The following is a 27,813-nucleotide window of genomic DNA, read 5'->3' as shown; positions in this document are numbered from 1 at the left end:
CACTGAAGTGATTTGTGAGTTGTGGGCCTCCTGTGGTGGTCACGACAAGTTGACAGTTGTTAAACAATGGAGCAGAAACTGGTGATGCTCAGTCGCTCTGCAGGACTGATGGACTCTCTGTAGTTGACGATAGACAGTACGTTGTCAAACTGCCCTCGAGTCATTCTAAATTATGCATGGAAACAGCCATCATTGAGGTGAAGCGCCTGGATCAGCTGGTGATACTCCCTCTTTTTTAGGGTCTCATGTACCCACACAGATCTCCGTTTATCTGCGCCCAAACAAACTATTTGCTGACAGCCTCTCACCCTCAACCAGAGCAACAGCAAGTACTCTCTGCCTCAACATTTTGGTAACTAGATACTAATTACTGCCAATTAAAATAAAAATAAATAAATAAATAAATAGTAGATTGATTACACTGGAAGGGTTAGGGTAAGGAGGTGATGGGGTGGTTGCCTGGCAACAATAAAAAGGCGCAGCAAGTGTTTTTTTTACTCATGGCATTCAATTAAAAAGCCTCACGTTTTGCAACCTGCAAACTGCTTTCTGTGTGAACTCACAGGGAGAAAGCAAACACAGTTATTTCCCAAAATGTAAAAACTATTAGTTTAACATTTGAGAAGTTGTTTTTTTCTGTTAAATTGAAAAGTTTTTAAATAAAACCATGTTTATATTCCGTAATGAAATTTATCTCATACAGTCTGATAAAGGTATCGCTGCTGCAACAGTATGAAAGCTAAAAATACTGTCATACAGGAAAAATATTTGACAGTTTATGTCTGTTTATGTGAGGTAAATTAACTGAGAAATTAAGGTCAATACACTTCACTTCCTCAGGTGTTTGCCTAAGATTAAATTTTAAAATTCACTTGACTGACATGAGCACACAGAAAAATGGTGACAGAAATATTTTATCATAGTTCACAGCCAATGATTTAAAACATCAGAATAGGCCTGATTAGTTCTTTTTTTAAAATAGAGTTAATCTCCTTTATTAGGCTTGATTACTTCGGCTAATCACAATAATTATGTTTTAGCAATCTATCTTCTGCCAGAACTAATATTTGGAGGTGCAAACCAAAGGCTATTTCTATTTAACTGGTCATCTAATAATTTTTGCCTAAAATCAGGTTACAGAGTATTAATCATTATAGTAATGCAGGTTTTTTATGTTCTAAAAACACAGACGTGACCTGACAGAAGCTCCTTGTCAAATATCAAACATGTACAGTATTATGGTAAAAACATACATAAATATACACACGTGTGAACTGCATGTATGGCTTTGGATCATGACATACAGGATGTTAAATTAATTTTTATCACATGTTGTCGAGGCAGAAACTTGCTCATTGAAGGATTAAGTCATTATAAAGAATTAATTTGACTAACTCACATACAGAATGTAATTCCAGTGAAGTAGAGACTTCACTAAAGGACGACACAAAATGATTGGAGCTGCTAGCAGAGTTGTAATTACTGTTATTGAGCACATTTCTGCCGCTGCATGTAATCCTATTTCTGCTTATTAGAACACAAACATTAATAACTCATTGGGACATTAATTTTGAGACACGAGTGTAATTAAGACAAACAAATAAGAGCTTCTATCAGTGCAAATCTCACAGCGTGCGTCACAGAGTATCAAGAGTTTGTTCTGACTAAACATCACAGCTGATAAAACCTCGCTCTCCGCTTTAAGGAGGTTAAAGTGTGTAAGAGTGGAGTAAGTGGATATTACTACTCTCCGAGTTGTCTTGAAGAGAATGTGAAAATAAAGACACACTTCTTTGCAGTGACTGTATGGCATGAAAACTTGCAGATTCTCCGTCCTTCATGGTCCACAGTTTGAAACCCCTGCTGTCTGCTGTACTGGCCACTGCTCTGCATTTTACATTGTTAAATAATATAAGATGTATGTGTTGGAGAGACAGATGGTGGTGGGAAGAGTGACAGATGGGAAAATGACCTCCAATGTGTTTATGTTTACAGTAAAGTAGATAGGACCCAAAACATACAGCCAGTTACCATTATATATATATATATTCTGTCTGCCTCGACTGGAGAAAATAAAAGTAAAAGCACTGTGAAAATAATTGCTGGTTCCAGCCTTAGTTTGCGGTGCTGTTGACTCGTGTTGGGTTAAGTGTTTCGGATATTTACCCTACTGACAGAAACCACACATAACCTGTACGGACATGTATCTAAACTGTAGATCTGTTTTGTGTATGTTTCAGTTCAGTTCAGTGCGCTTATTTTCCGTTTCCACTGTGAAAAGTTTTGGATGGTACCAGTGGAACCGTTCCATACCGTCCCCATTTTTGGTCCCCCCCCGTTGGGGTACCTAGCACACAGATCTGGTACTAAAAGGTGGAGCTGTGAACACTGCAGTCTGTTCATTGGTCAATAGAGGACGGTCACTCTGCTCAGGGCTGAGTTATGGCTGGTTTTGAGGCTCATGTAACCACTGTTCATACTGTGCAGAGTTTTACTAGTAAACTGTAACTATATAATGAAAGGATGTTTTGCCGCCTCTCACAGCAGCTTTAGTCTGAGAAAAAATGTATTCACTTGGCCGACTGCCGGCGACTTTTAAGGTGGAATGTTAACTTGTAATGTTACTCAATGTTGAGTTTGATCATTATTTTAGTTTTTAAATTACATACACTTTTATTAATGAGTGGATATTCAAGCGTCAATATATATCTTTTTTCGATGGTGTTATGTGAACTGAACATATATTTTTAGCGTTGTGGAGCGTCATTCCTGTGGGCTACAGCAACACTAAACCCCTGAGCTTGCCTTAGAAGGACTAAATGCACACCCGCTATTTTTAAATATCCCATGGAGAGAGACTGTCACCAGAGTCTGTTTGATTTTGTTCTGAAAATGCTGGCGTGAAGCCTCGTTCTGTAGACGAAAAACGAGGTGCAGACTTCCATCTGTGTCACCGGTGAAAACGAAATACAGAGAGTGCTGGACGGAGCAGTGAGAGACAACAGTCACGCCCACATTTAAGAGTACGGTCTGTGGTGGAAACGCTAGGGTCTAGGTACCATGTCTGAGGGTTACTTTTGGTTCCAAAGGTACCATGCCATAACCATTTTTTAGGAAATCGGGCTATAGAGACCAATGAAATCTTGCCGACTAATGACTCTTCTAATCAACTAATGTTTGGTCGACTATTGGGGAGCAGTCCTAATTTTCACAGTGTGAAATTAGTACTTTTACTTAAGTAAAGGATCTGAGTACTTCCTCAACCAATGCTTAAGACTACCATCATTGGTCACATTGGGAGGAAGGGAACTATATTCTTGTCATTTACGTTTTCAGGTTAGTAACCAGAGAGAAAAAAAACAAGATTTTTTATGCTTTACATTTATGCTGAAAGTAGATTCATGTTTCAGTTTGGTCACATCTGGTCTGAAAGCACTTTACAGATAGATTTTTACACTAATACGAAGCTGTATGTTGGTTTTTCATGGTGAAACTTGACGGAAATTATTAACAAGTTGCCTTGTGGCGAACATTGCCTACTAGTATGGAAAGTCTGAATATTCTTACAACACTGATTGTGACCCTACAGCCAGTGAAAACCTAGAAACCCCTCAGTGCTGGGTTTAGTTCTGGTTTGAAGAGAAGACGTGTGAGCTAAGCCACAGAGAATGTGCTCAGCTCTACAGTCTGTCCTCAGCACAACAAAGCCCAGCTGGAGTTTATTAACTTGTTAGTGGCTTTGCTACTTTTTCTCTGTTTGGTGCACCGCAGGCACACACACACACACACACGCACACGCACACACACAGATACACACACACACACACACACACACACACACACACACACACACACACACACACACACACACACACAGACACACGCACAAACACAACATACAGCAACATTCACAGGCAGAACAAAGACAGAAATCATTTCAGCGTCACTCAAATTCAAAACTACAGTGCTTGAAGGATCCAAAACAAAAGGTCAGATCTGGATGTTACACCCACTCTCTCTTTCACACTGTCAATTGAAAACTTTCCAGAAGTGTTACTTCCCTCTCCCTCCAAACAGCAGTGATTATCCTTTATTATCTGCATGAGGGTGTCGTACAGTTACATATTGACAGGGCTCATTAAGGCATCCACTGCGGTTCCAGGACTGCTAAGTCTGGCAGTCTGGCAGCTGAACCCTGCTGTCCCTGTTGATGTATATGTACTGTAGCAGGCATTTCACAATGCCTTCAGATTTTAGCTTCATGCAATAAACGCCATGCCCAAGTCATTATATCATGGAACACACTTTAAATGTCTGACACAGTGGAAAAAAACAACGCTGCTTATGTTTGAGATCAACTACAAGAGCGAGAAATGTTTAGAGGTACAATCAGAGCTCAGGTCTGCCTAATTAGGAACAATGATACTCAGACTAGAGTTGGGGAATTGGATGAATATGTAATTGATTGGAAGGGCTGTGACGACAGGATTCCCTACACATTCATTTATTTGTGACGGGCTGCCACGATTAAAACATCTGCCACCACGTTTTGATTTTCTATTGTTGGAGCTGGACCATCAATTAGGAGCGCTGTTGGAATATATATTAACTGTTTGCTCCACAGACAGAGCAGCACAACACCAGTGAAACTTAACCTCTAGTACACTGGGTCAAAAGTTTGCTTTCACTTACAAACAGCTGCTCCTCTCATCTAATGATTGGATCCGATCAGGTCTGATTGGATTGACTGATCAATTATCCACTATGTGACTCATAACTCCACTAACTGCTGCTGAGGGAAAAGAAGAGGACTTTCTCCGAAACTCTGAATTTAGAAAGGCATCATAGTCTGATACAAGGACACACGGGCAAGATGGAAGTTTACGTTAATAAAGATAAAATGTTCATTTTATAAATTTATTCAGTGTCCGGCTTGTGTAAAGGTAGACTAATCAAGCTAATGATATGTTACAGAAATGTCACTGACCAAAGATCTGATGTTTTCTGAGGGGCAAGTAAAAGAGTTCCCTCCGTAGCCTTGTGCTGCATTTAGGAAAACAACAGCTTCTAGAAGCACTGATAAAAACACATAAAAAACAGAGAAAATAAAACACTGTCTATATGAACTTAAAACTTGAGTAAAATCAGGAAAGGCTCTACGATAAAAATATATTTTAAGAAGGGACTTTAAAGAGATCACTGACTCAGCCAACCTGATTTCCCAACACTCTGAGCAATACTAAACACAGGCTATCTCATGCACTGTTTGTATGTATGCAGTACCTCCGAAAACTAATTCTTACACAACCTGTGTAATCGTGCAGGCTGCTATCATGTGACAAATGTGCTGACGGGAGTAAAGACAGAAGTAGTATAAAGAGCAAATGTCCTTGTAAGACATTGGCGTGGTGGAAGGGTCAAACAAACACAGGACTTTTCCCAAGGACACGGGTGTTCGTGTCTCGTGTGAAGTGAAGTTTAGGTTATTTCAAGGTACATCATCAGGTTATGTTACGTTAAGTAGGTAACTTTAAGTTAAGTATGTAAAATGACAATGTGGAGCTATGTTTCTTTTCTTAAACCTAACTTTCACGACTTAACTTTCCTAAACCTGACCTATGTAACTTTACCTTGATAGCGTAATGTGACGACACCCACCCATAATTCTGAATTGAAGCTGTACCCTGAAGGCTGATGTGCACCTTCCCAGAAATGTAACAACTTGCCGTAGCAACACAGACCTCCTGTCTATTTTTGTAAGCTGAACCCATTTCCCTCAGTGGAAGCTATGGCTAAGGGTCTGCCGCACAAGTACATATCCCGGTTTAGTAGGAAATAATGCTGGTTTTATAGGCTCTGAGAGAGGGAGGCCATTTTGTGCAGCATGTTTATAGTTTGGAGCAGCAAGAGCTCCTTTGTTGACGTTCATTTGTTGTGAGAAGCCTGAGTTGTTTACAGGGAGATAAAGATTTTGCTCAGGATCACACAGAGGTCAGAGTGTGAGCTGGTGAGTCCCAGCTTGTGTTTTGATGTTGAGTGCAGAGGTGCTTTCTTTTCTGTACTGTCGATGTTTTGGGAACATTACCTCCATAACCCGATGGATTGATGTCACTGGTAATGTATATGTGATATAATATCTTCACTGACTGCCGCAGGAGACGTGCATTTGCAAAACAGGATGTACAGAACAACTTGATTAAGTGTGCTTGCTCAGGGACACTCCAGGAGGAGAGATAACTGCTGTCATGGGGACTTGAACAAACAATTCAATTCAATTTTATTTATAAAGCCCAATATCACAAATCACAATTCACCTCAGAGGGCTTTACAGCACACAACATCCCTCTGTCTTTGGATCCTCACAGCTGATAAGGTAAAACTCCCAAAAAACCCTTTATTGGGGAAAAAAGTTCTGACTTTTTGCCAGAAAATATCCTAAAATGCAATTTCTGACATCCTGCTGGTGTTTGTTTCCCACTTTGTATCCCACAAATAAATCAAATAAACAAAAGTGAATACTCGTCAAAGATTGGCCTGTTGCCTAGTTACTCTTGGATGGGGTTGATTGGATCTATTAATTGAACTTACAGTCGAACCTCGCATAATGAGCCGGATCTCAAGCACAGTTTTCACTCAGTGAGTCGTTAATTCAAGATTGATTGTGCTCTACGTTGCTTTCTTGATATCATGCTGTTGGTGATTAATCTCAGCACTTCCTGCAGATGTTTCACAATAAAATCCTTCATGTGAAGTGAAGGAGCTCCTGCTTCTGAACAAGTGAACGTGTTTCAATGTGAAACAACCGAACAACTCAATTAACACAGCAAAAGGGAGCAGATCAGAAACTAGAGGAGGATCTTCGTAAAATATGATCAAATATATATTAGAGGTAAAGGCTTGTCTCTGATGACAGCCGATCTGAAGTAAAGGCCTGGCTCTCTTCACCCTTTTATCTTTGTGCTTTGGTTAACTGACAACTTAATAATATATTTATACAACACAACATATAATACTTTGTCAAGGATAGAATGAAAAAGTCCTGAACTTATTTCAGCTCTTGTCCCTGGTGTTTACCCCTTTATGAAGACAGAGACAGGCTGACATTAGGAAATATTAGAAAACAGGAATTTGGACAAACTAGAAAAGGCTGAGGTACACAAAAACAACCAGCAGTGCCCAACCTGCATGTTCATAAACTTGCAGCTGGAGAAACACAGGGACAAATAACATTTTCTCTAGTTGTACTTAATGTCATGTTACTGCTGGTTACACCCAAAAATTATTAAGAACTACTTTTGAATATAGCAAAGATGAGTTCAGGTTTGGGGAATTTAATAGTTGTTAAAAAACACTGAATATTAAATGTATTCATGATCAATTAATGCAGATATTTTGTGGCTGCTCTAGAGACACTTGAGCCTGACGTCCTGCTTCAATCAAGGTGACATATGGAACATAAATAGTTATGCAAATAACATCATTTGTTTTTCTAATGAATATGATAATTAAGAATATTTTCAAGCAAACACAGTATTTTACATAACACGTAGGTGGTCTTAATGTAAAAATGTTTATCTAATACCTGTGGAGGTACTCTCACTTATATAAACACTCTATGAATCAGAGACTCCAAAATAGAGCTGCAGTCAATAAACTAATTACTTGACAAACAGAAAATTAATCAACTATTACAGTAATCGATTGATTGCTAAAGTCATATTTTAGGTAAAAAAAACCCCAAAACAAATATTCTCTGCAAAATGATTAACTGATTAATCAAAACAGAATTTGCAGATTAAATGATAATGAAAAACCTCAAGGCAAGTTCAGGACAAAAAAAATTTTGTCCAAACTTTTTGACACTAGGCTAATTTATACAAAGTAAAATGCCATTGGCTTGTGCTAATAACATAAGCATCTTATATTTGTTTGGAAAACATGTTTAGTGTAGGACAGTTGTTTTGTCGTTGAACCTTGTGAGTTATAAGAGACGAATTATGTACTGTTACCTTTGTTAAAATGTTGCTGTTGTCCCTGGCTTCATATGAGAAGAGGAAAGTCCACTAGCCACTAGGCTAATTTATACAATGTCAGATGCCAAAGACTTGTGCTAATAACGTTAGCATTAATGTGTGTTTTGAATCAACTACATTTTACAGCACTTCACAGAAACCCCGTTGTGGACTGGTGTTTTGGAAGTGTAACTGCAGAGTGACACAGACACACCACCGTACAAGTTTAAATGTTCACAATGGCGTAGGCCATGTGCGTATGCAATGGCGTAAGGTCTGCCGAACAAGTATAAACCCCCCTTAAAAGGGAGGAGGAGATAATGTCCGGAAAAGGGGTTAGTGACTCTTACTTCCTGCTCATGGTATGTTTAATGGTTATGCAAGAGTGCGGTCTGAGGGACTGAACTGAAGCTTCTGTGATCCGATGTGTGTTGTATCAAACATATATTCAAGTAAAATCAACTGTAGCTCATGGAGTTTATTTTATTATACATCAAAAATCTAATCAAATCCTGCATTGTAGAGAGGCAAATTACTTTTCAAGCATTTTAAGCATAAAGTTTGTATCAGGTATCATCAGTTTTGTTGCTCACAGTGTAGCTGACAGGTAGATGGCACTATGCTTCATAACCTGTAACTAAAATAAACTCTACGTAGAGCTGAAGATAGACGACAGTGACCTACTAGCCTAAATGGGTGGTAAACAACATTCCTAACAATCAAACAGCTGCACCTAGTTATCAAAGAGTTTCTCAAGATTCAATATAAAAACAGGAAACCATCAACTGTGTTCCAAACACTTGATTAGACTGACATTTTTTAGCACGAGTTTCCTCCTTTGTGTGAATATCACAGCAATCTTCCCATGTAACAAGCCATTATGCACAAAATGCTCATCAAACGCGAAATGGGCTTGCATCCTTTTTCTGAAGATATGGTGATTAAATCATGTATAATGCATGTGCACCACAATGATATCCATAATGAGCACAGAGACATCATTCTCTATGGAGGACGGATAATGATGGAGAAGAGTTCAACCAGTGAGGTCGCCATGGTAATAAAAGGAGTAGCTGGTGCAGCCCAGACTGTTGACCAGTTTAGAGTGGCAGGACTAAACTGTGGGCTGGATAACCTTTATCCCACAGACTGATAAGACCCAGCAGAGAGCACAAGACTGCACCAGAGGGAGAGGAGGGAGGGATAATGACAGGGAAGGAGAGGGAGAGAGGGAGGATGGTGTGAGCGAGATAATAACTACGATTACATGCACACAAGAAACCAGGTTACATAGAGGAGACATCAGGTTAAGGCAGGAAATCTGCAAACACGTTGACATGCACCACAATTCCTCTCTTACCATAAACCAGAATTTACAATTTCTCCCCCAACCCCTCTACTGTCTGCTGTCATATTTTTAAGTTTATTAATGATATATGCTGCTGCAGCTTGAGGAGTGGTGTCGCAGTGAGAGGAATGGCTCTGTAGCGAAAGAGCACAGTTTTCTTCTTGCAGTGCATGTGAAAAACTGCATGACTTTCTTAAATCAAACTAAATTATACACCTTACATTATTCTCTTACAGTATTCATCCATACACCACTTACTGAGTGAAATGTTGGGAAATCATGCACATAAAACAAATAAAAATCCTTCTCATACATACAAAAGACAGCCAAGAGAATTGCAGACAAAATTACTGATCAAAAACCAACAAACTGACAGCTTATTAAATTAAAATCCTCAAAAATGTAGAGACTTAGTAAGTCGGTGTATAAAGCCAAGAATTAATTAGTGCCTGAAGCCATCACGAGAGGAATATGCATGCTCAAGAAACAAAAGGTCAGAACTAATGTGCAAAAATCATTAGATCTCAGTTGAGGGGGTGAATTTATGGAACAGTTTAAGTGAGGAGCTAAAATGGTGCGGCAGCATACTGTGTAAATTAAAAAAAGAAAAAAAGTTTTGTGTTTGAACTCCTTCCTTAAGCTCTCTAATTTTATTCTTCACACAATTATATCCGTCACTTTTAACGTGTACAGATGAGCACAGTAGTAAGCATGCTGCCAGGAAAGACTGTCTGAAAATGCAACTCAGTCTCACCCAACTCGTCATATACAAACCCTGAGAAAGTGGCCCTCAGTGCCAGATACAGACGTACAGACGCACCCTTTACTGGTGGCATGAGATGCGCAGGGTGGCAGTATTTTTTGAAGCTCTGAGCAACTGTTGTAGTAGAATGGATGGATGGATGGGTAAAACAAACTTACCACCCAGGATCCCGCTGTTTGTGCCCTGTATAAAACCAAAAGTCAACCGAGCTGTTTTAATGATAATGTAGTGTGCTAGTATGTGTAATATACTATGCTAGTGATTTACGTCACGTGATGTATGTGGCTTATGTCACGTGATGTTAAATTAAGTTAGTTGCGAATGTACTTATTTCATGCCAAACTAGGTAACTTTGTTTTGTTGCGACACCTAGAGCTCTAGCCTGGTTCCAGACCAAAGACCCCGCCCACTCAACTGAGTAGGCTTGCATCTCTGGTCTGGCATACTGCAATGAATTTGTGATTTATCTCGTCCAAACGATGGAAGGACCAATGAAGGCCGGGGGTGGGGGCGGGTCTAGCGATTAGCCAATCAGCGCCACGCTGATGTCAAGCTGTGCGCCAGTGGGTAACTGGTGAGGATAGCAACAATGGTGACCGCTACAGATTCTACAGACCACATTAACGATGCTATCGAGGTATTTCGCCACTACTCGTGTTAATGGAGGACCAAATTAAGGAATCTGCTAAACTGGATTTAATGGCAGCTGGGCATGCACGACGACGGAGACATTTTAAACGGGCAATGCTCGCTTGTTTTCGATGAACTAGGCTTAAGGAAGTAAGCCTAAGAACGAAGTTTATCCCCTCTAAGTTCTAAGTTTATTTTGAAAAGAGACAGTATGTATCTAAGAGGCAGAAACTGTGCACTTTTTCCTGTGAAAACTGCAGGGTATTTTGAGAAGACACAATGAATGTAACCAGTGTAAACTGACGTGCTCTCCAAGCAGTTTCCAAAACTGGTGCTGGATGGATACCTGGTAGAGCCCGACCGATATATCAGTTGGTTGATGAATTTGTATGATTTTGGCCTATCAAAGATATATCAGTATTGGCGTTTTTGATGTCAGATATGCATCTATATTAAAACTTTTTTTTTTAAGATATTTTCTGGGGCATTTTAGCCTTTAATTGACAGGACAGATGAGTGTGAAAGGGGGAGAGAGAGGGGGAGTGACATGCAGCAAAGGGCCACGGGCTGGACTCGAACCCGGGCCGCTGCGGCAACAGCCTTGTACATGGGACGCCTGCTCTACCCACTAAGCCACCAGCGCCCCAAAAACGTTTTTTTTTTTAAGATGGTAATGCAAGAAGAGATGCATGGAATAATTTATAATGATTAAATCACCAGTGAAGTTTACTGTTTCACTGCACTGATGTCATTTTTAACATTAAAGTTTATTGTTAAACTGTAAAATGTCCTGCCTCCATGTCATACCACTGTCAAGTGTTCAATTGCAAAAAATAAGGAAATTTTTTTTACTCCCTAACATCGGTATCGGCCGATACTGATATCCAGTATTGGTTGGGCTCTAGTACCTAGATGACAGATGTGTGGGGACACTGACCAAGTGTGGGTAGCCTACTATAGGAGTTGAGAGTGAGAATATGTTGCAAAAAATGTGCCGATATCCCCATATTGAAGTGAATATATGTGGGGATAACATGTGTCTTGCTCCTCTGTATGACGACTGGCATAAACTAACCCTTAGGCAATGTTATATTGCTTTCTATTGTACTATTTTTTGGAACTAATTCTCTTTTTTATTTGCCTCCTTTTACTTTCATGCCAAATTGTTTGTGGACAGGCATAAAACTACTTTCTATTCATATGCGTCTGAATTTTACAAAGAACCTGCTGTTCAGCTGTGATTTACTCAGACTCATTTATTCCAATTTTAGATGCAAGGACACCAAACAAGTCTAATCTTTCTTTTGACTGCACTGTGTTCAGTCTCTCATGCACATGCGCTCTTGTAAAAAGAAAAACCCTGTCAGAATCTTGGTTAAGCACATACATGGCCAATAAATCAGCTTTCTCCAGCAAAAAAAAAAAAAAAAGAAGAAATCTAGCAAACCAAAAGAGCAAGCGAGCAAGTGGGGGAAGGGAGTCAGAAAGAGACTGGAGAGACTGGAGGCAAGGCATCAGGAGAGGCAACAACAATGGGGGAGAGACAGAGAGAGGGAGAGGAAGAGGATTGAGCCATAATCAGAAGATCAGAGAGAAGTAAACAAGCAGAGAAGAAGCAGAGTATGTGAAAGAGTGTGATCAGAGAGTGAGGAGAGTACAGCACTTTCAGAGCGAGAGAAAAAAGTCTCCCAGTCTGCCCATGAGGAGGAATCACAATTAATCAAGTGGTTTCATTACTGCCCTCCATTATTATAAGGATAAAGAGGGTCATTTCTGAAACAAATTCAGATTTTCAGCTCTGTGAGATGACGTGCACCATCTTCCTCTGGGCTTTTTCCTCCTTTCAGTCATCCTTTCGCTCTCTCTGCTTCTCTGAGAACAATATGATCAGCATGCATTATTTATTGGGAAAGTACGGTTGTGTTTTGAAAGTACTGTATGTGCAGACGTGTGTGTGTGTGTGTGTGTGTGTGTGTGTGTGTGTGTGTGTGTGTGAATGTGCGAATGTGCGATTCAGATTCAAATGAGGGGAGGGTGTGTTCTGCGGGCACAGGTGTACGCCTGTATGATTTCATCACTTTGCATGCAAATTTTAACCGAGGATGGCCGCGGAGACGGAGTGAGGGTGGAAGACAGAGTGCGTGGAGAGAGCGTGAGGAGGCCGAGAGGGATGGAACATGTGCAGGAAATGGATAGAGTGAGAAAGGTTGAGGGAAGGAGGAGAAAGATGGTGTGATGACAGAGCTGCAGGCGCTGTGTTTGTACATGCATCTGCAGGCAAATTAATCACGAGATGGTCTCTTACTCCATTAAAATGCTAATGTAGGAAAATCTAGACATTTCCATATATTTGCAATATATCCCAGAGCCCGAAGAGTGTTATTATGCTAAATGCAGGCTGGGTGCTCCATGCACACCAAATATAACGACAAATCTGACCAAGATAAAGATTAAAAGTCTCTTAAGTGGTGAATTAAAGAGCAGACTGGATATAAGAGATGGTGCTTAAATACTGAGCCTCTATCATATTAGACAAGAGGAGATTCTGGATACCTGGACTTATTAAAAGCCTTGAAAAACTATTTTCTCAAGAAGCTTCTTCCTCTGAGTGATGACGCCTTACATCAAGGCACTTTCTTTCTGCCAAAAGTGGAACAGTTCTAGTTCATTTACATGACAGATTTGTGTATTTGCATTTTTGTCAGAGATCCTGTCAGCGGTTTGAAGTGGGTGGAGCACTTATAGGTGATGTCACATACATCCCTGCACCAATAAGGATTTATCCATATCTGAATCAGAATCTAAGGACAGTAAGCGGGTTGTTTGCTTCCGGTGCCACTGTTAATAAAATCCGATCAAAACACACTCAAACCTTCCTGATGAAGCGAGTATTTGACTGTCGAAGGTTAAGTATGCAGGATTTATCTAAGGCTCAGGAGGTAAAGCGGCTCGTCCACTAATCGCAGGATCAGCGGTTCGATCCACTGATGGCAGTGGCCGATATTTTTCTGTTGTGTCACATTAGTTTTGCACAGGTTAAAAACGAACAGTGTCCCGTCATCCCAGGGGAAAAAAAATGTGTTTGTGACAGAGATCTTTCCCAGAATGCTGTTGGGAAGCATTTGGGATGACATGATGTAGTAAACGTAATGCTACATTGTGAAAAACAACTCCATGTTGAAATCAGCAGGAGGAGAACTAGTTAATGTTAACAGCTAACGGAGGCTGCACTGAGTTACATTATGATGCACTTCGGCTCTGCTCAATAATAATAAGTATTGGGCGAAGATAAATTATAGCGTTATAATGACGTGTTCAAATGTAATGTCGTAAAATTTATTTTTTGGACACTTGAATAAATATAGCTGTTTCAAGGGGGAATTTGTTGATGTTTTCACAGCAATATAAAATAGATAGTGGAGAGGGAATTATGATACATATATAGTAAGGGGTCGTACACATGCCGCGTTTTTTGCATCTTCAAATTCATTGTTTTCAATGTAGATGTGTGGCAGGTGTGCTCAAAGGCCAGAGTGACGCTGTCACAGCCCACAAGTGCTCCTGAGTGCCTACTTTTCAGGGTGTTGGTTGCGCCTCAAACAGAGTTTAACTTTTGGAATGCAGCAACGCAAATCACATGTCATGTGACGGGGAACAACCAATCACAACTGACAGATATCTTCCCCTTTATCCGTAATATCAGTCTGTGATAAATACGGAAAAGTTGATCATGTTAGTGCAGGGCTACCCAGAGCTTTACATACGTCCCACAGATGATAGGCCTACACACATATAAACAGCTTGTGGAAGAAGATCAGCTCTGCATTCAGGATTTCAGGTAAAGAGGCTATCATACGGTACTTGTTAAGGTTGCTTAGTAACCACAGACACAACCTGCTGCTGTGCTATTGAAAGCTGGCTCAAAAACGCCCAGCGTCCAATTTGCCATTTTCCAGGTGGTTACAGATGTGGCATGGGAACGGGCCCTGAAAAGGCTTTTTAAAGCAGTTATTTTTTTATAGGATATTGTTAGAGCCATTTCTAGAAAGTCCTAGTTTCCTACTTTTTTGAGTCACTTGAATGCGCCATCTGACCTAGAATCTGGGGAACCTTTAATTAAGGGCAGGTGTGCTGATGTGAGTGTGGAGCGTGGAAAACACCACGGGGTTAAAGTCTTTAACTGCTGGCTGTTTGGTTAATCTTAGTTTTTACTGTTTGATGAAGTCGTTTAATGCCCCATTGATTTGAAGTTTGTTTTTGTAAAGGCCTGTTTATTTGGGGAATGTTTGTTTGGGGATTTTGTTTTCATTTTTTAAGCGCATCATCCTGCAACTCTCCACACATGCTGCAAATCAGACAACTCTTAAACCAACCGAAGCACCTGGATCATCAAACAGTGAGTAAAGCTAAACACAAAACAGTGTGTTTATCATATCTCCCATTATAGCGTCTATATTTTGAACTTATTAGGAAGCTGCAATTGATACTTTTCATGAAAAAGCTTATATTAAAGGTTGTTTCTTTAATTTTTATATGACTGAGTTTGTGCTTATTCAAAGATAATGGAGATAACTTAAGTTGTTGCATGCTTAGTCATGAAGATTTAATGGTAACAGAGAAAAAGAGCTGTTGTTTTCTGACAACTAACTTACATAATATGCATCTTCTCTTATTGTGGACTCGACTGTTTCCCTGCATGGAAACAGAGCTGAGTTTTGTTCAGGAAGTGAAGAGGTGATGGTTTTATGCAGAACTGTTTTCTCAGCAGTGCTGCAGACTGACGGCTCATGCTGTACATGAAAGGTTTCCTTAAAACATCCTAAATGTCTTGGCTCTTATTGCTCACTTAATGTGGTATCCTAGGAGACGTGTGACTCTGTTTAAATAAATGCAGCACTGTCAACATATGTTGCTGAAGGTCTACCTGCAGTGATTCATTTATATTCAGTGGCTCCACGCTGATGTAAAAATTGGTCTCACAGCAAGAAATATACACGTACAATGAAAATATAATGACAATTCATCATGTGGCAAAACAAATTCCAGCATAGCAGTCTATATATAACAATATAAATATCTAAATAAGCCATTACTCATCTGTGATGCAAAGTGAAATGTGTCCAGTGGCTGAATGTGGAAATGGAAATAAACATCTGAGCATATACTACTGCTGTTAGGTAAGTAGCATAAACTGTGTATAAAGATGGACGACATTACAGCTCCCCAAAAATTTAGCTGAAACATCTTGATCACTCCCTTGATGAGACATGGACCAAACTAAAAGATCAGAGTACACGTTAAATAAATTTTTCCCAAACATGTTTTCTGTCATTTTAGGTAGTTGTTATCACATAGATGAATGTTTAAAGCTATAGTTGGTAACTTTCATGTAAATAACATTATGCCATATTTGCTGAAACTGTCACTGTATTCTGAAAGAAGTACATGAGAGTCTGAGAGTCTGTGGAAAAAAATCATGTCCGACCTCCGCTTCCTAATGTTTCTAATGGTATTCGCTAGAATTAGACTGCGGCGCGGCAGCAACAACCAATCAGAGCCAACGAGTCTCTCTCACAGCTGTCTACCAAATCATTCTGCGGTCAAACTATCAAAACAGGAAGAGCTGATCAAACATGCTGGAATTTGTTTTGCCACATGATGAATTGTCATTATATTTTCATTGTACGTGTATATTTCTTGCTGTGAGACCAATTTTTACATCAGCGTGGAGCCACTGAATAGTCTTTTCCATTTTATTTGCAGATGACACAAATCTGGTTCTTTCCCACAAACATTTCAAAACTCTTACTGAAGAAGCCAACCTCAGTCTTTCAGTCATCTCCATTTGGTTCCAATTGAACAAATTATCACTTAATATAAAAAAAACTAATTTCATATTATACTGTGGAAGGAAAACTATGACCCAGAACAAGCTGACCTTTTTATTCAAGGTAATAAAATCAATAAAGTTTCCTCTGCTCGATTTCTGGGTGTAACTGTTGACGAAAAATGTTGTTGGAAAGAACAAATCAATGCTGTGTCTGCCAAAGTCTCAAAGTCGATGGGAATTATTAGAAAAATCAGTCCTTGTCTTAATAGATCCTGTCTGTTAACTTTGTATTATAGTCTTGTGTATCCATACCTCATATAGTGTAATCTTGTCTGGGCCAGCACTTGTCGCACATATCTCAACAAACTCTATTTACTCCAAAAAAGATTTGTTAAAACAGTCACAAGGTCACACTTCCAAGCCCCATCTGCTCCCCTTTTTTTAAAACTTAAGATTCTAACCATTTTTGATATTAATTCAATGCAGATCTCTATCCTTGTTTACAAGACCCTTTACCTGAGCTATGCACTGCCACTCCACTTCCAACAATACTTTTGTACAAAATCCAATCTTCACAGCTATTCAACTCGACAATCATCTCATCTTCATCTGTCCCGTTGTCACACGACTAGAGGGCAATATAGTATTAAATACAGAGGGGTCTCTCTGTGGAATAAAAACTCAAATTTAGCACCTAGCACTCCGTCCCTCCCTATATTCAAACCTAGATTAAAAAACAAACTCATTGCTGAGTTGTAAACAACTGCTGACCCGGACTATCATCCAAGTATTGTTTTGTTGTGTACCTCGGTAGTTAGACACCTTATTCTTCTACTTTCAACTTACCTTTGTCCCTCTTACTTATGTTGTTTTTTGTGTGTTTTCAACAACTTCTTCTTGTTATATTCTATGTTCTTTACTTAGTAGTTATTTTAATTTTGTCCATTCTATCCATATTGTGTTTCTTTCTTTTTTTTTAAATTATCTTTTATGTTCTAATAACCTAATTGCATAATAGTGGTAAGGCCACTAGGCCGATTGGGATTCCAACCTCTCCAGCACACACTTTGTTTATGTTTTCTTTTGAGACCACTGTATAATCCTACTACAAGATGTGCAAATAAACAAACATGAATCAAGATTCAGTTACTGTATTGCCTATTTCTTGCTTTAAAATGAGGTCCGGCTGGTGGGCTGTGCTCGCTACTCCCGTTTAACTATAACAACATGGTGGCAGAGTCACAAGCTTTCTCATATTACGGCCAAACAGTACACTAAAATTGCAAAAACATCTGAAGTGATGGGCAATAAAGTAACAGAATCTTGATTCATATCTGATCAGCGCTGCCTCGTTAGACAGTTTGACTGCAGTTCACAGAGTGACTGACAAGATGGACGGCTGCATTAGAGACTCCTTAGTTTTGATTGGTGGCTTTCATTCACATGCAGTATGGCTATTAGAAATACTAATAATAGGCCCGTTTCCACCGCAGGCACTTTGGGATAATTTTATGGGGGCCGGGGCCGTTGGTGCGTGTCTCCACCGCAGGAACCACCCCTGAAGGACAGAGTTCCAGAACTTTTACGGGGGCTAAACAAGTCCCTGCCTCGGAGTAGGTACTCAAAACGGCCCTGAGAAACTCCTGGCTGGGGCTTGGAGATTACTTGGTGCTGACTGGATATACTCAAGGCGGGTTGATGTTTTGTAAATAACAACATGGTTATCGTAGATTAGCTGGGCTAACCATTAGCTGTTAGTGGTGTCTGAAATAAACTCAATAAATCGTCCGTAAAAAAAAAAAATTTTTCCAGCGGATATCTCAGTTACAACATGATTGAGCTAGCAAAGCAGTTTTGTGTTGCTATGTGTGGTATTTATTCAGTTTTGGGAAATCACGATGTCTAGAAAGCATCAGCTGACAGGGACAGCTAACAGCAGCAGCAAAGCTAACATCAGGACGTTATCTGTTAAAAGCCTCCCATTGTCGGATACGACATGAAACTATTCCAGTTAGCTCAATCATGTTGAAACTAAGACATCCGCTGGAAAAAATATTTTTTCACGGACCGTGACCGGAGTTATTACAGACACCGCTAATGGCTAACGGCGTCCCCACGCCCCTACGTCGCCACAGTCAAAATGGTCGCGCAACGATTACGTCACATAGGAGCCCGGTAACTTTACAGGAACCTTCCTCCTACTCCGCTCTCTCAGTGGAGACACGGCGGTTGAGCGTTCTCGCAAGAGGGCGTTCCTGTAGTAGTTCCTGCCTCCCAAATAGTACCAGGAACTTCTTCAGTGGAAACAGGCCTAATAACTACAAGGCAACAGAGTAGACAGAGGAGTGTAATATTTTACACAGATTATCGGTATCATTTAGGCAGTGGTGGTGGTGCAGTGGTTAGCATTGTTCCTGGTTCAAACCCACGCTGGGGGCTGTGGGAGCCTTTCTGTGTGGAGTTTGCATGTTCTCCCCAGGTCAGCGTGGGTTTTCTCCAGGTGCTCCAGCTTCCTCCCACAGTCCAAAGACATGCAGGTTAACTGGTGACTCTTTTGGCCGTAGGTGTGAATGTGAGTGTGAATGGTTGTCTGTCTCTATGTGTCAGCCCTGTGATAGTCTGGTGACCTGTCCAGGGTGTACCCCACCTCTCACCCAATGTCAGCTGAGAGGCTCCAGCACCCCTGTGACCCCCAACAGGATAAGCAGTTACAGAAAATGAATACATGTATGTAGCTTTAAGTGTTCATTTTTCTGTTAAGTTTAGTTTTAATTAGTTATTAGATGCTCTAAGGGGATGTGAGGTCATGATTGTCTGCTGTTTGCACCAAACACTGTATTCGGTATTGGGTCAGGCAGAAGTATGGGCAGACTCTGGCTCCCAGTGGCGTCACCAGTGCAAGATGGCAGCACAGGATATTTTGGCTTCATTTTTGTAGAGTGGGAGGAAGTGGAGATGCATCGTCCATCTCTATATACAGTCTATGGTAAGTAGCAGCATAAGAGTATCTGAGAAAGCCAATTTTCCAGCTTTTATTTATAAATATTTTCACTTACACATCTTATGAACCAACTGTGGCCTCTGTCTGCTCTGAACCCTCCTGGGAAATCTGCAAATTATATTTCTGCAGTAACATTTCGGTGCCCTGTCAACACATTAGCAGGCAGCCCAGCACCAGCACTGGCAGGGAGCCTCTCCACAACGATGGAAATATAAATGTCAATGTTTTCTGTGACTGCTGCCATGATTACTATGGGAATAATATACTGATATAGACACCCACAATTTTGCAGATTATTTTTTCAGCTTTTTCATATTCATTGGGTAGTTTGACAGTGAAGATATAGACAGGAAACATATGGAGAGAGAGGAGAATGACAGGCAATAAAATCCCTGCTCAGTCGCAGTTACTGTATTTGAGTCTTAACCCGCAGGCCAACAGGAAGCTCCACAACCCTCTATTTATAATGTTTTCTTGCCTTTCTAGACATGGAACTTGGCACATTATACAGCCATGTATATTCTGGCTTTGTGAAGCTAAAACAAACAAACATGTCTCATACACTTTCTTTTTTTTTTGAACACCAAATCGTAAAAATAAAATGGTGCTATAATGCTGAAAACTGAAAGCAGGTGTGACTTAATGAATTATTATCCACCAGGAAATTCTTGCACTCCATTTAACAATTAAACTCATTTACTATACCCTGCAGTGTGATGATATATAGTGCAAATGTAGCGCATTCATGGTGATTGAATGTATTTATCTACGATCTTCAATCCAACTCTCACACAAAGCACACACACACACACACACATACATTCCCTCACCTAGACTCGTTGGCTTGATGAGCTCGTCCAGCATGTCATAGAAGGGCAGCCTCTGGAGCTTGACATCCGGGTGGACCGGGTGCAGTGTGGCCGAGCTGGACAGGTGGTGCGTCAGCCCGGTTAACTCATGCTTCCCAGGGCCGAGCAGTGAGAGGGGCAGTAAGGCAGCGGGCGATGGGGCTCCACCGTGACCGGCGTGACCCTCATACGCCAGCTGTGTCAGGCCAGCGGGCAGCGCGGCGCCCCCTCCTCCGACCACTCCAGCTGAGGCTGGGTGGTGTGGCCCGGGCATGGCCAGCTCTGAGTGGGATACCATTTTGGCAGGGAAGCGTCGTCGGTAGAGCTCTTTGATCTTCATGTGCACGGCGGGGCTGCAGCCGGCCTTCAGAAGATGTAGCGCCTTGGTCAGCAGCTCATGCTTGCGTCCGTGCTTGTTGCGCCCAGCGTAGCCCAGAAGCACCTGCAGCTCTGACACCCGCAGGCTCATCACCATTTGCTGTGATAGGAAAGAGGATGAGAAATCAGCTCTTGTGATGCTATTCATGATTGATACAAAACTGATATAGGTCGATAGATCAACAGAATTTCTGTTTAAATAGAACCACTGAAGTGTAGAGAACCCAGGACAGAGCCAGGACACAGAGGTGTGTTCATTCTACCAGCCATTCATACATAAGATCCATTTCCACCAAGCAGTTCGGTGCACTTTTTGCTGTTTCCATTGTGAAAAGTTGTGGATGGCACCAACGGAACCGTTACGTACCATCCCCATTTTTGGTCCCCCCTCTGTTGGGGTACCTAGCACACAGATCTGGTACTAAAAGGTGGAGCTGTGAACACTGCAGTCTGTTGATTGGTCAATAGAGGACGGTCACTCTGCTCCGGGCTGAGTTGTGGCTGGTTTTGAGGCTCATGTCATCACTGTGCATACTGTGGAGAGTTTTATTAGTAAACTGTAACTATAAAATGAAAGGATGTTTTGCTGCCTCTCACAGCAGCTCACTGGGCCAACTGCCGACAACTTTTAAGGTGGAAGGTTAACTTGTAATGTTGCTTAATGCATGAGTTAACGACATGAATCCAACAGCACACTGACAACTTTGACCATCACTTTAGTTTTTATATAACATACACTTTTAGTACTGACTGGATCTTCAAGCGTTTATACATTATGTTCAACCGGACTATGTGAACTGCATATAACCAAATCCTCAGTCGATGACGAGTGCCATTCTGGTGGGCAACACCAAACCCCTGAGTTTGCCTTAGAAGGACTAAATGCACAAACCCGCTATTTTTAAATATCCCATGGAGAGAGACTCTCACTGCAGCCTGTTTTATTTTGTTCTGAAAATGTCGGCATGAAGCCTTGTTCTGTGGACGATAAACAAGGTGCAGACTTCCATCTGTGTTCCTGATAATGAGGATACAGTGAGAGCTGGATGGAGCAGTGAGTGACAACAACCCCACCCATATTGAAGAGTACTGTTTGCGGTGGAAACGCTAGGTGGACCAAAGTCGTAGGTACCATGTCTGAAGGGTTACTTTTGTTTCCAAAGATACCATACTGAAAGTGTTTGGTGGAAACGGGGCTATAGACTTAAGGTGCAACAGCGATAGGTGGCTCATTCATTGTGAATGGGACCTGGTGCTGCTGCCTGGTTATACAGAGATTTAAAAAGGTGCCCAGAGGCTCTACGTGTTGAGAAAGGCTCAACTTTATGTAAATGTCCTCTCAGGCAAAGCAGGTGACAACCACGCAATAGCAATCATATTGATTCTTACAGAAACAAAAGCACTTTGACAGGACTGAAAACAAAACCCATTCTGTACTCTGGATACAAACTGTGCAACATGAAATGAACAACTTCCTTATGCATAGTTTGGTACAATATCTAGATCAGAAAGCAACTGTAAAGTCGCAGCAGGGTATGCAAATGACATGCTCAACGCAACACACCCACAGAGCTGCAGATTTATGAGCGGCCAGAGACCGTCTACTACTTTGTGTGAGTGCAGCGCTACTCCTAGTTTACCCTGCAACACTGTGATTCCCCAGGGAAAAGCTTAACAAGTTAATGTGGGAGAAGACATTTGGCTGCTCTGTTAGCCCTTCTGCCACTGCCAGCCTGACCAGGTACACAAATTAACCGATAGATTGAATTTTAAATACATAACTGGATGATTTACATTCAATATTCTGTGTCTTTATCTGGCACGAGGCTGGTGTGTTGCCTCTGAGCAATGCCAAACTCTGTGCTGAGTCTCTCCCTACACTCAGATACGTCAGTTCGGCACAGCTGGCAGTTTGCCCCACAGATGTTTAAAAAAAATACACACACACACACTGTAAAGTTTCCTCCTGGCAGACACACACTTCATCGCCCTACAGCGCATAAAAGTCTCAGTATTAGAACAGCTTAATTTCCCAACATGCTTATGAGAACCTGTCAACTGGATCAGCACCTGTCCAAATACTACAGACATCACTGACGCTGGGAAGCAGCATGCTCGATGCAGTAAGTTTTTGTATGTGTTTAAGTGAGAAAAAAACTACAAAGGATTTTCCCTGGCTCAACGTGAGGCTGAGGCGCTACCTCCCAGGGGGTTGTGGGATGGAGCTGCAGCGAGAGCATGAGAAAAAGTGTTGCCTGCACTGACTTCAGGTTTAGCTTCAGGCTTGCCCAAACTACAGTGAGCACCAGCAGCTCTTCATCTGACGACAGCAATTATCCAAATGTGTATATGGACTAACTTCAAGTAGAACTTGACAAAGAAAAACAAAGTTGTAGCCTCGGTGACTGTAACTCAGCACTTCCTGCGGCTGTTTGAATGCAAAGGCCATGATCAATTATCACATGAAGCAGCTACACCCAATGCTGAAACTCCATTATTCAGCTCAAGTGATCAAAAAACACGTAGACAAGCCAGCTGAGATTTAAACCGTTTTCCACACACTTGTCCTGTCTTAGCTTGACTCAGTTTGACTTCAAGGTGTGTCTTTGACTGATGATGGCTTGTCTTGAGTTGATGACGCTTAAAAGCAGCAGGCTGGTCCAGTGCTCGTCCCTCATAATTTTGCTGCGTTTTTCCATCACACAGCCTGCTAGGTAAAAGAAGACTTGTCCTACAGATTCTTCACAATAAAAGTCCCCCTTTATTCTGTTATTTAAAAGCTTTTATTGTGAAACAGCAAAATAACAACATGTTAGCAGAAGCTACGAAACGACACAGGGCTGAACACACAGACTTCTGAAAACATCTTTCTCTCTGGTCTCGTCATCACCACTACCAGCTTGGAGTTGGTCAGACACACTTTTAGCCTGACTCCAGAGATGATCCATTTCGGGTGTGGCTTGGCATGTTTAAACTGACAATGGAAACGCAAATCGGCGTGGTTAAGTTTAACTTGGCGCAGCCATAAGTGCCAATGGAAAAGCCTGATTAAACAGACAAAGAAGCACAACTGCCTAGTTACTATATCTACAGTAATTACTACTGAAAGGTTATAATTATTTGCTCCAGATGACTCAGAACGCTGGGCAGATCCCAGGTGTGAATTTAAGAGCTTGGATTTGAAGCAGGACAATGCTGAAGTTTTAATGCACTCAAACTTTAGAAAAACGATTTAGGACACCAAGCTGGCCTTGAACGGAGGGACCTGAGACCAGAATTTGTTTTTCATTTTTAAACAACTGTATACCAGAATTTTATCACCATTCACGGTAAAGGACAACTTCCCTGAATTAAGATGGTGAGGTTTAATTTTCTTAGAATAAGAAAGAATAAGTAAGAAGCTTTGTTACTATAAATAATCAGCTGCCTACAGTCATGTCAGTTTTAGCGTGTTTGAGATGTCAGATACAAATAAGAAAAATATACCAATACTGTAGTGGCCTTTTCAACATACCACAGTTTCTAGGCCACTTAGTTTAAGTGATGTCTCGATTTTGACTCGTGTTTCTGTTCCTTTTCTCGAGTTCCACAGTACTAACGTGAGGCACGGAGGTTTCACGTGGTTTACTGAGAATCCAAAAAAGATCCAGAAAACAAAACTACAGGCCAAGTCTTTCCAAAATTACATCTTGAGCTGTCCTCTACCGACTTGATGTCTCATATCTATATATTCTCATCATATTCCCATTATTATACTTCAACACTGCATAACAAGTCAACACAAACTTCACTTCGTCTTTACGCACCACACATTCCACAGTCTCCTACTGCCATACGCACTAAACTGCTTTAGGCACCATACCTGGCATAAATATCTTGTGTATGCATACTCATGAATAAATATAAACATAACTTCAGTATAGTCCACTACCATACATTATGCAAAATATACAGAAATGGTTGTGTAAACTTAAATATCATCATGATGTGTCATGTCAACACGGAAATCCTTACCAAATATTAATATGTGCTTAAGTGGCTCTTACAAATACTTTCTTCAGTTACAGTTTTCCTATTATTATCTGGGTTGAAACTAAGATAGAAAGACAAATAAACACATAACAGGACAAAATAAAAAGAGTAAAGCACAAGCTCTTTATCTTAAGATGGAGGTGAGTGATAAACAAGAGCTGAAACCTCAGCTCATTAACAAGCAGCCATCACTGACATACATTAAATATGTGGACAGAATGTGGATGACTAAAGCTATGAGACAGACCTTAAAGAAAGCTGATCTTAACTGCATTACACAAGCTACAGACAAGGACACATACTGTATATGCACGCACGCACATACACACACACACACACACACACACACACACACTGGGTAGACTTGTAAGAATGTCTTGGACAAACATCCTCCCTTCATCTCCTTTAATGACAGAGCAGGGATAAATAACACAAACACACGCCCCCTAAATGACAAAGCACGCAGGCCTGTTAGTGCCCAGTGTGTCAGTTTCCGGCTAATCAATTATATACACACAGTTATAATTGTTATGTACAGAATATCTGTGCTGCTGTGTCCACACAAAGGATTAAACCTTCAAGCCTTCTACATTTTCTTGTTGTTTTTTATAATGAGGCCCGTTCCTCCTGGGTTACGCTGGAGTCTTGCATTTAATTGACATTTAAAATGACATATATTATGGCTGCTGTAGGCTGTTTTTTGTGACCTAAACATAGCAGCTACTTATTAGACTTGGAAAAACAAAAACACCAAGATGCACCAATGCTGCTTTTTCACTGCTGGAATGGATTTCTTGTAAATATCTAGCTTTATATTTAACTTTGATGCTAAGCTATTTATAAAAGTTCATCAGCAGGAGTGCATTTAAAGAATTAAATTAATGCACAATAATCTGAAAATGCATGTCAAATTTAGCACATATCATTTGGAAAGAAATACCCATTTATACGCCCTCATTTATGATCTTTCTTTTTTCAGGAATACCTTAAGTTTGACTGCGATGTTGAGGAGACAGAGCAGAAGCTTATTCTACTGCTGTCCTACTTTGCTCTTTGTGTCATCTAAATGTTGCTACTACACATATCATAACTCAATACAGTACCAAAATTGCTTTCATTTTCACAATGAGTGGCCCAGGTGTGAATAAAGCCTTTCATTCTGGTTCGACCACAGAACTGCACTGCATCACCAACACTGACGCATGAACGGTACTTTTGAAAGGAACTGAAACTCCACAAGTTTTTGCAGGTTACTGTAAAACTTGCTCCACTTTAGCACATCTTTCTGTCAGTGTGTGCAAGAGCAGCAAATCAATACCTGCTTCAAGTAACACCTACAACACTTGAAACATCTAAAGCCACCCAAAAACATTTTCTGTATGGGCAAATTTAACTAGTAAGAAATACAACAACAAACAACTTAATCAGCCAAATATTCTAATCTTCAGTGAATAAAACAGCAGATTTCATCCAGAGGATGCTGTTGAATATCGCCTTTTAGTCCCTTTCTACTGCAGGAACTTAATAGGGATCAGCAAATATTAACAAGAAAATTAAAAACAAAGTGACTCTTTCTCGTGTCCGGTATGTTCAAGGTCAGCCTGTTGAACATCCAGGCTCATGAATGCCCGCTGCCCACACACTGTTATCATAGGGTACTGCCCACACTGCCTGCTACAGTGAGTGAATGAGAAGCTATTAAATCAGACACAAGTTGTGACCTCCATCAGCCAAGACCAATGGTGCATTCACTGGTGCATTCTTCTGACTTTGGTGTGACTCAGCATGGTCGCTACTATGAAGTTGTGTTGTATTTGATTGTTCAGAGCATCTAAACCACACGTTGATAATGAAGAGCAAAGGATACAGATCGGGTGAGCCATGAAACTCATGTTCCAGATTATTCCGACACAACATGAATGCAGCACAAGGGACCAAGGTAATAGTCAGGTTCACTATGTCCTGATTTCAACCTTTGTTCAAAATCTTTGGGGAGTTTATAAACTATATATTTTTTGGAAAGTTTAGAGTGTGACAGACCCCAAAACCAATGTTTCCATTTTTTTCAAAGTCTCTGTGGCGGCCATCTTGGACTTTCAAAATGGCGACCACCCATAAACTGTTTTTAGGTGGATCCCTCATGATAAATCAAACTAGTTCTGAGTTGAGGAGTTAATTGCAAATTTTTCAAGCCAAAGAAACAAATGGAAACATTAGTTTTCATATTCCTCGTGTTCTAACGATTCCAAAAATGTATAGTTTATAGACTCCCCAAGAATTTTGAACGAAAATACCTTAGGAAGTGGACTACAACTGGGACGTCTGCTATGTGCCCCTCAAATAACGACAGACTGTTTGTCAGTGACATTTCTGTAACATCGTTCTGAGCTTACATAGCCCACCTACATACAAGTAGGATGCTGAATCAGTGCATTAAAATGATTTTTATTAATCTAAACTTCTACATGATGACTGGTAATGCACTGAAGAGAGGTTTTGTGAGGTGGGCAGCACTAGCTGTTGAACGTGTATGTACTATAACAGGAGTGTCACGGAGAAACTAACGCCATCAAAACTCAAATGGGCTGATATTGACATGTATCAACATGAAGGAACCAATAATGTAAAAAGGAATCGGTCCACCCTAACAACTATCACAGATTCTTTGTGTCTGCTGTTCTCCACCCACTTTGGGGATGAGTTCCTGGAACAAAATGTTGGCACTGCTCAGGAGGTAATACTAAATACATGTTCCAGGTACTTTGGTCAAGCTGATTTGATGCCACATCACATTCATTCATTCATTTTCCGTAACCACTTATCCTGTTAGGGGTTGCAGGATGGCTGGAGCCTATTCCAGCTGACATTGGGTGAGAGGCAGGGTACACCCTGGACAGGTCGCCAGACTATCACAGGGCTGACACATAGAGACAGACAACCATTCACACTCACATTCACACCTACGGGCAAT

The 27,813-nt window shown here is 40.8% G+C and overlaps 1 protein-coding gene across 1 annotated transcript in view; it reads right to left on the bottom strand.

Moving 5' to 3' along the window:
• The window catches only part of LOC125902628 (E3 SUMO-protein ligase PIAS1-like), a 79,458-nt gene that overhangs the window by 19,081 nt on the left and 32,564 nt on the right, over nucleotides 1-27,813 (bottom strand). The window contains exon 2 of the mRNA XM_049599127.1: nucleotides 20,415-20,910. Within this exon, the coding sequence (XP_049455084.1) occupies nucleotides 20,415-20,907 (493 nt within the window). The 5' untranslated portion in view covers nucleotides 20,908-20,910. The remainder of the gene's footprint in view (nucleotides 1-20,414; nucleotides 20,911-27,813) is intronic.

The sequence above is a fragment of the Epinephelus fuscoguttatus genome, linkage group LG2, assembly GCF_011397635.1.
Source record: "Epinephelus fuscoguttatus linkage group LG2, E.fuscoguttatus.final_Chr_v1".
NCBI classification, from domain to species: Eukaryota; Metazoa; Chordata; class Actinopteri; order Perciformes; family Serranidae; genus Epinephelus; species Epinephelus fuscoguttatus.
The sequence above is the reverse complement of the archived record's forward strand: the minus strand, read 5'-3'. Positions and strand labels throughout refer to the sequence as shown.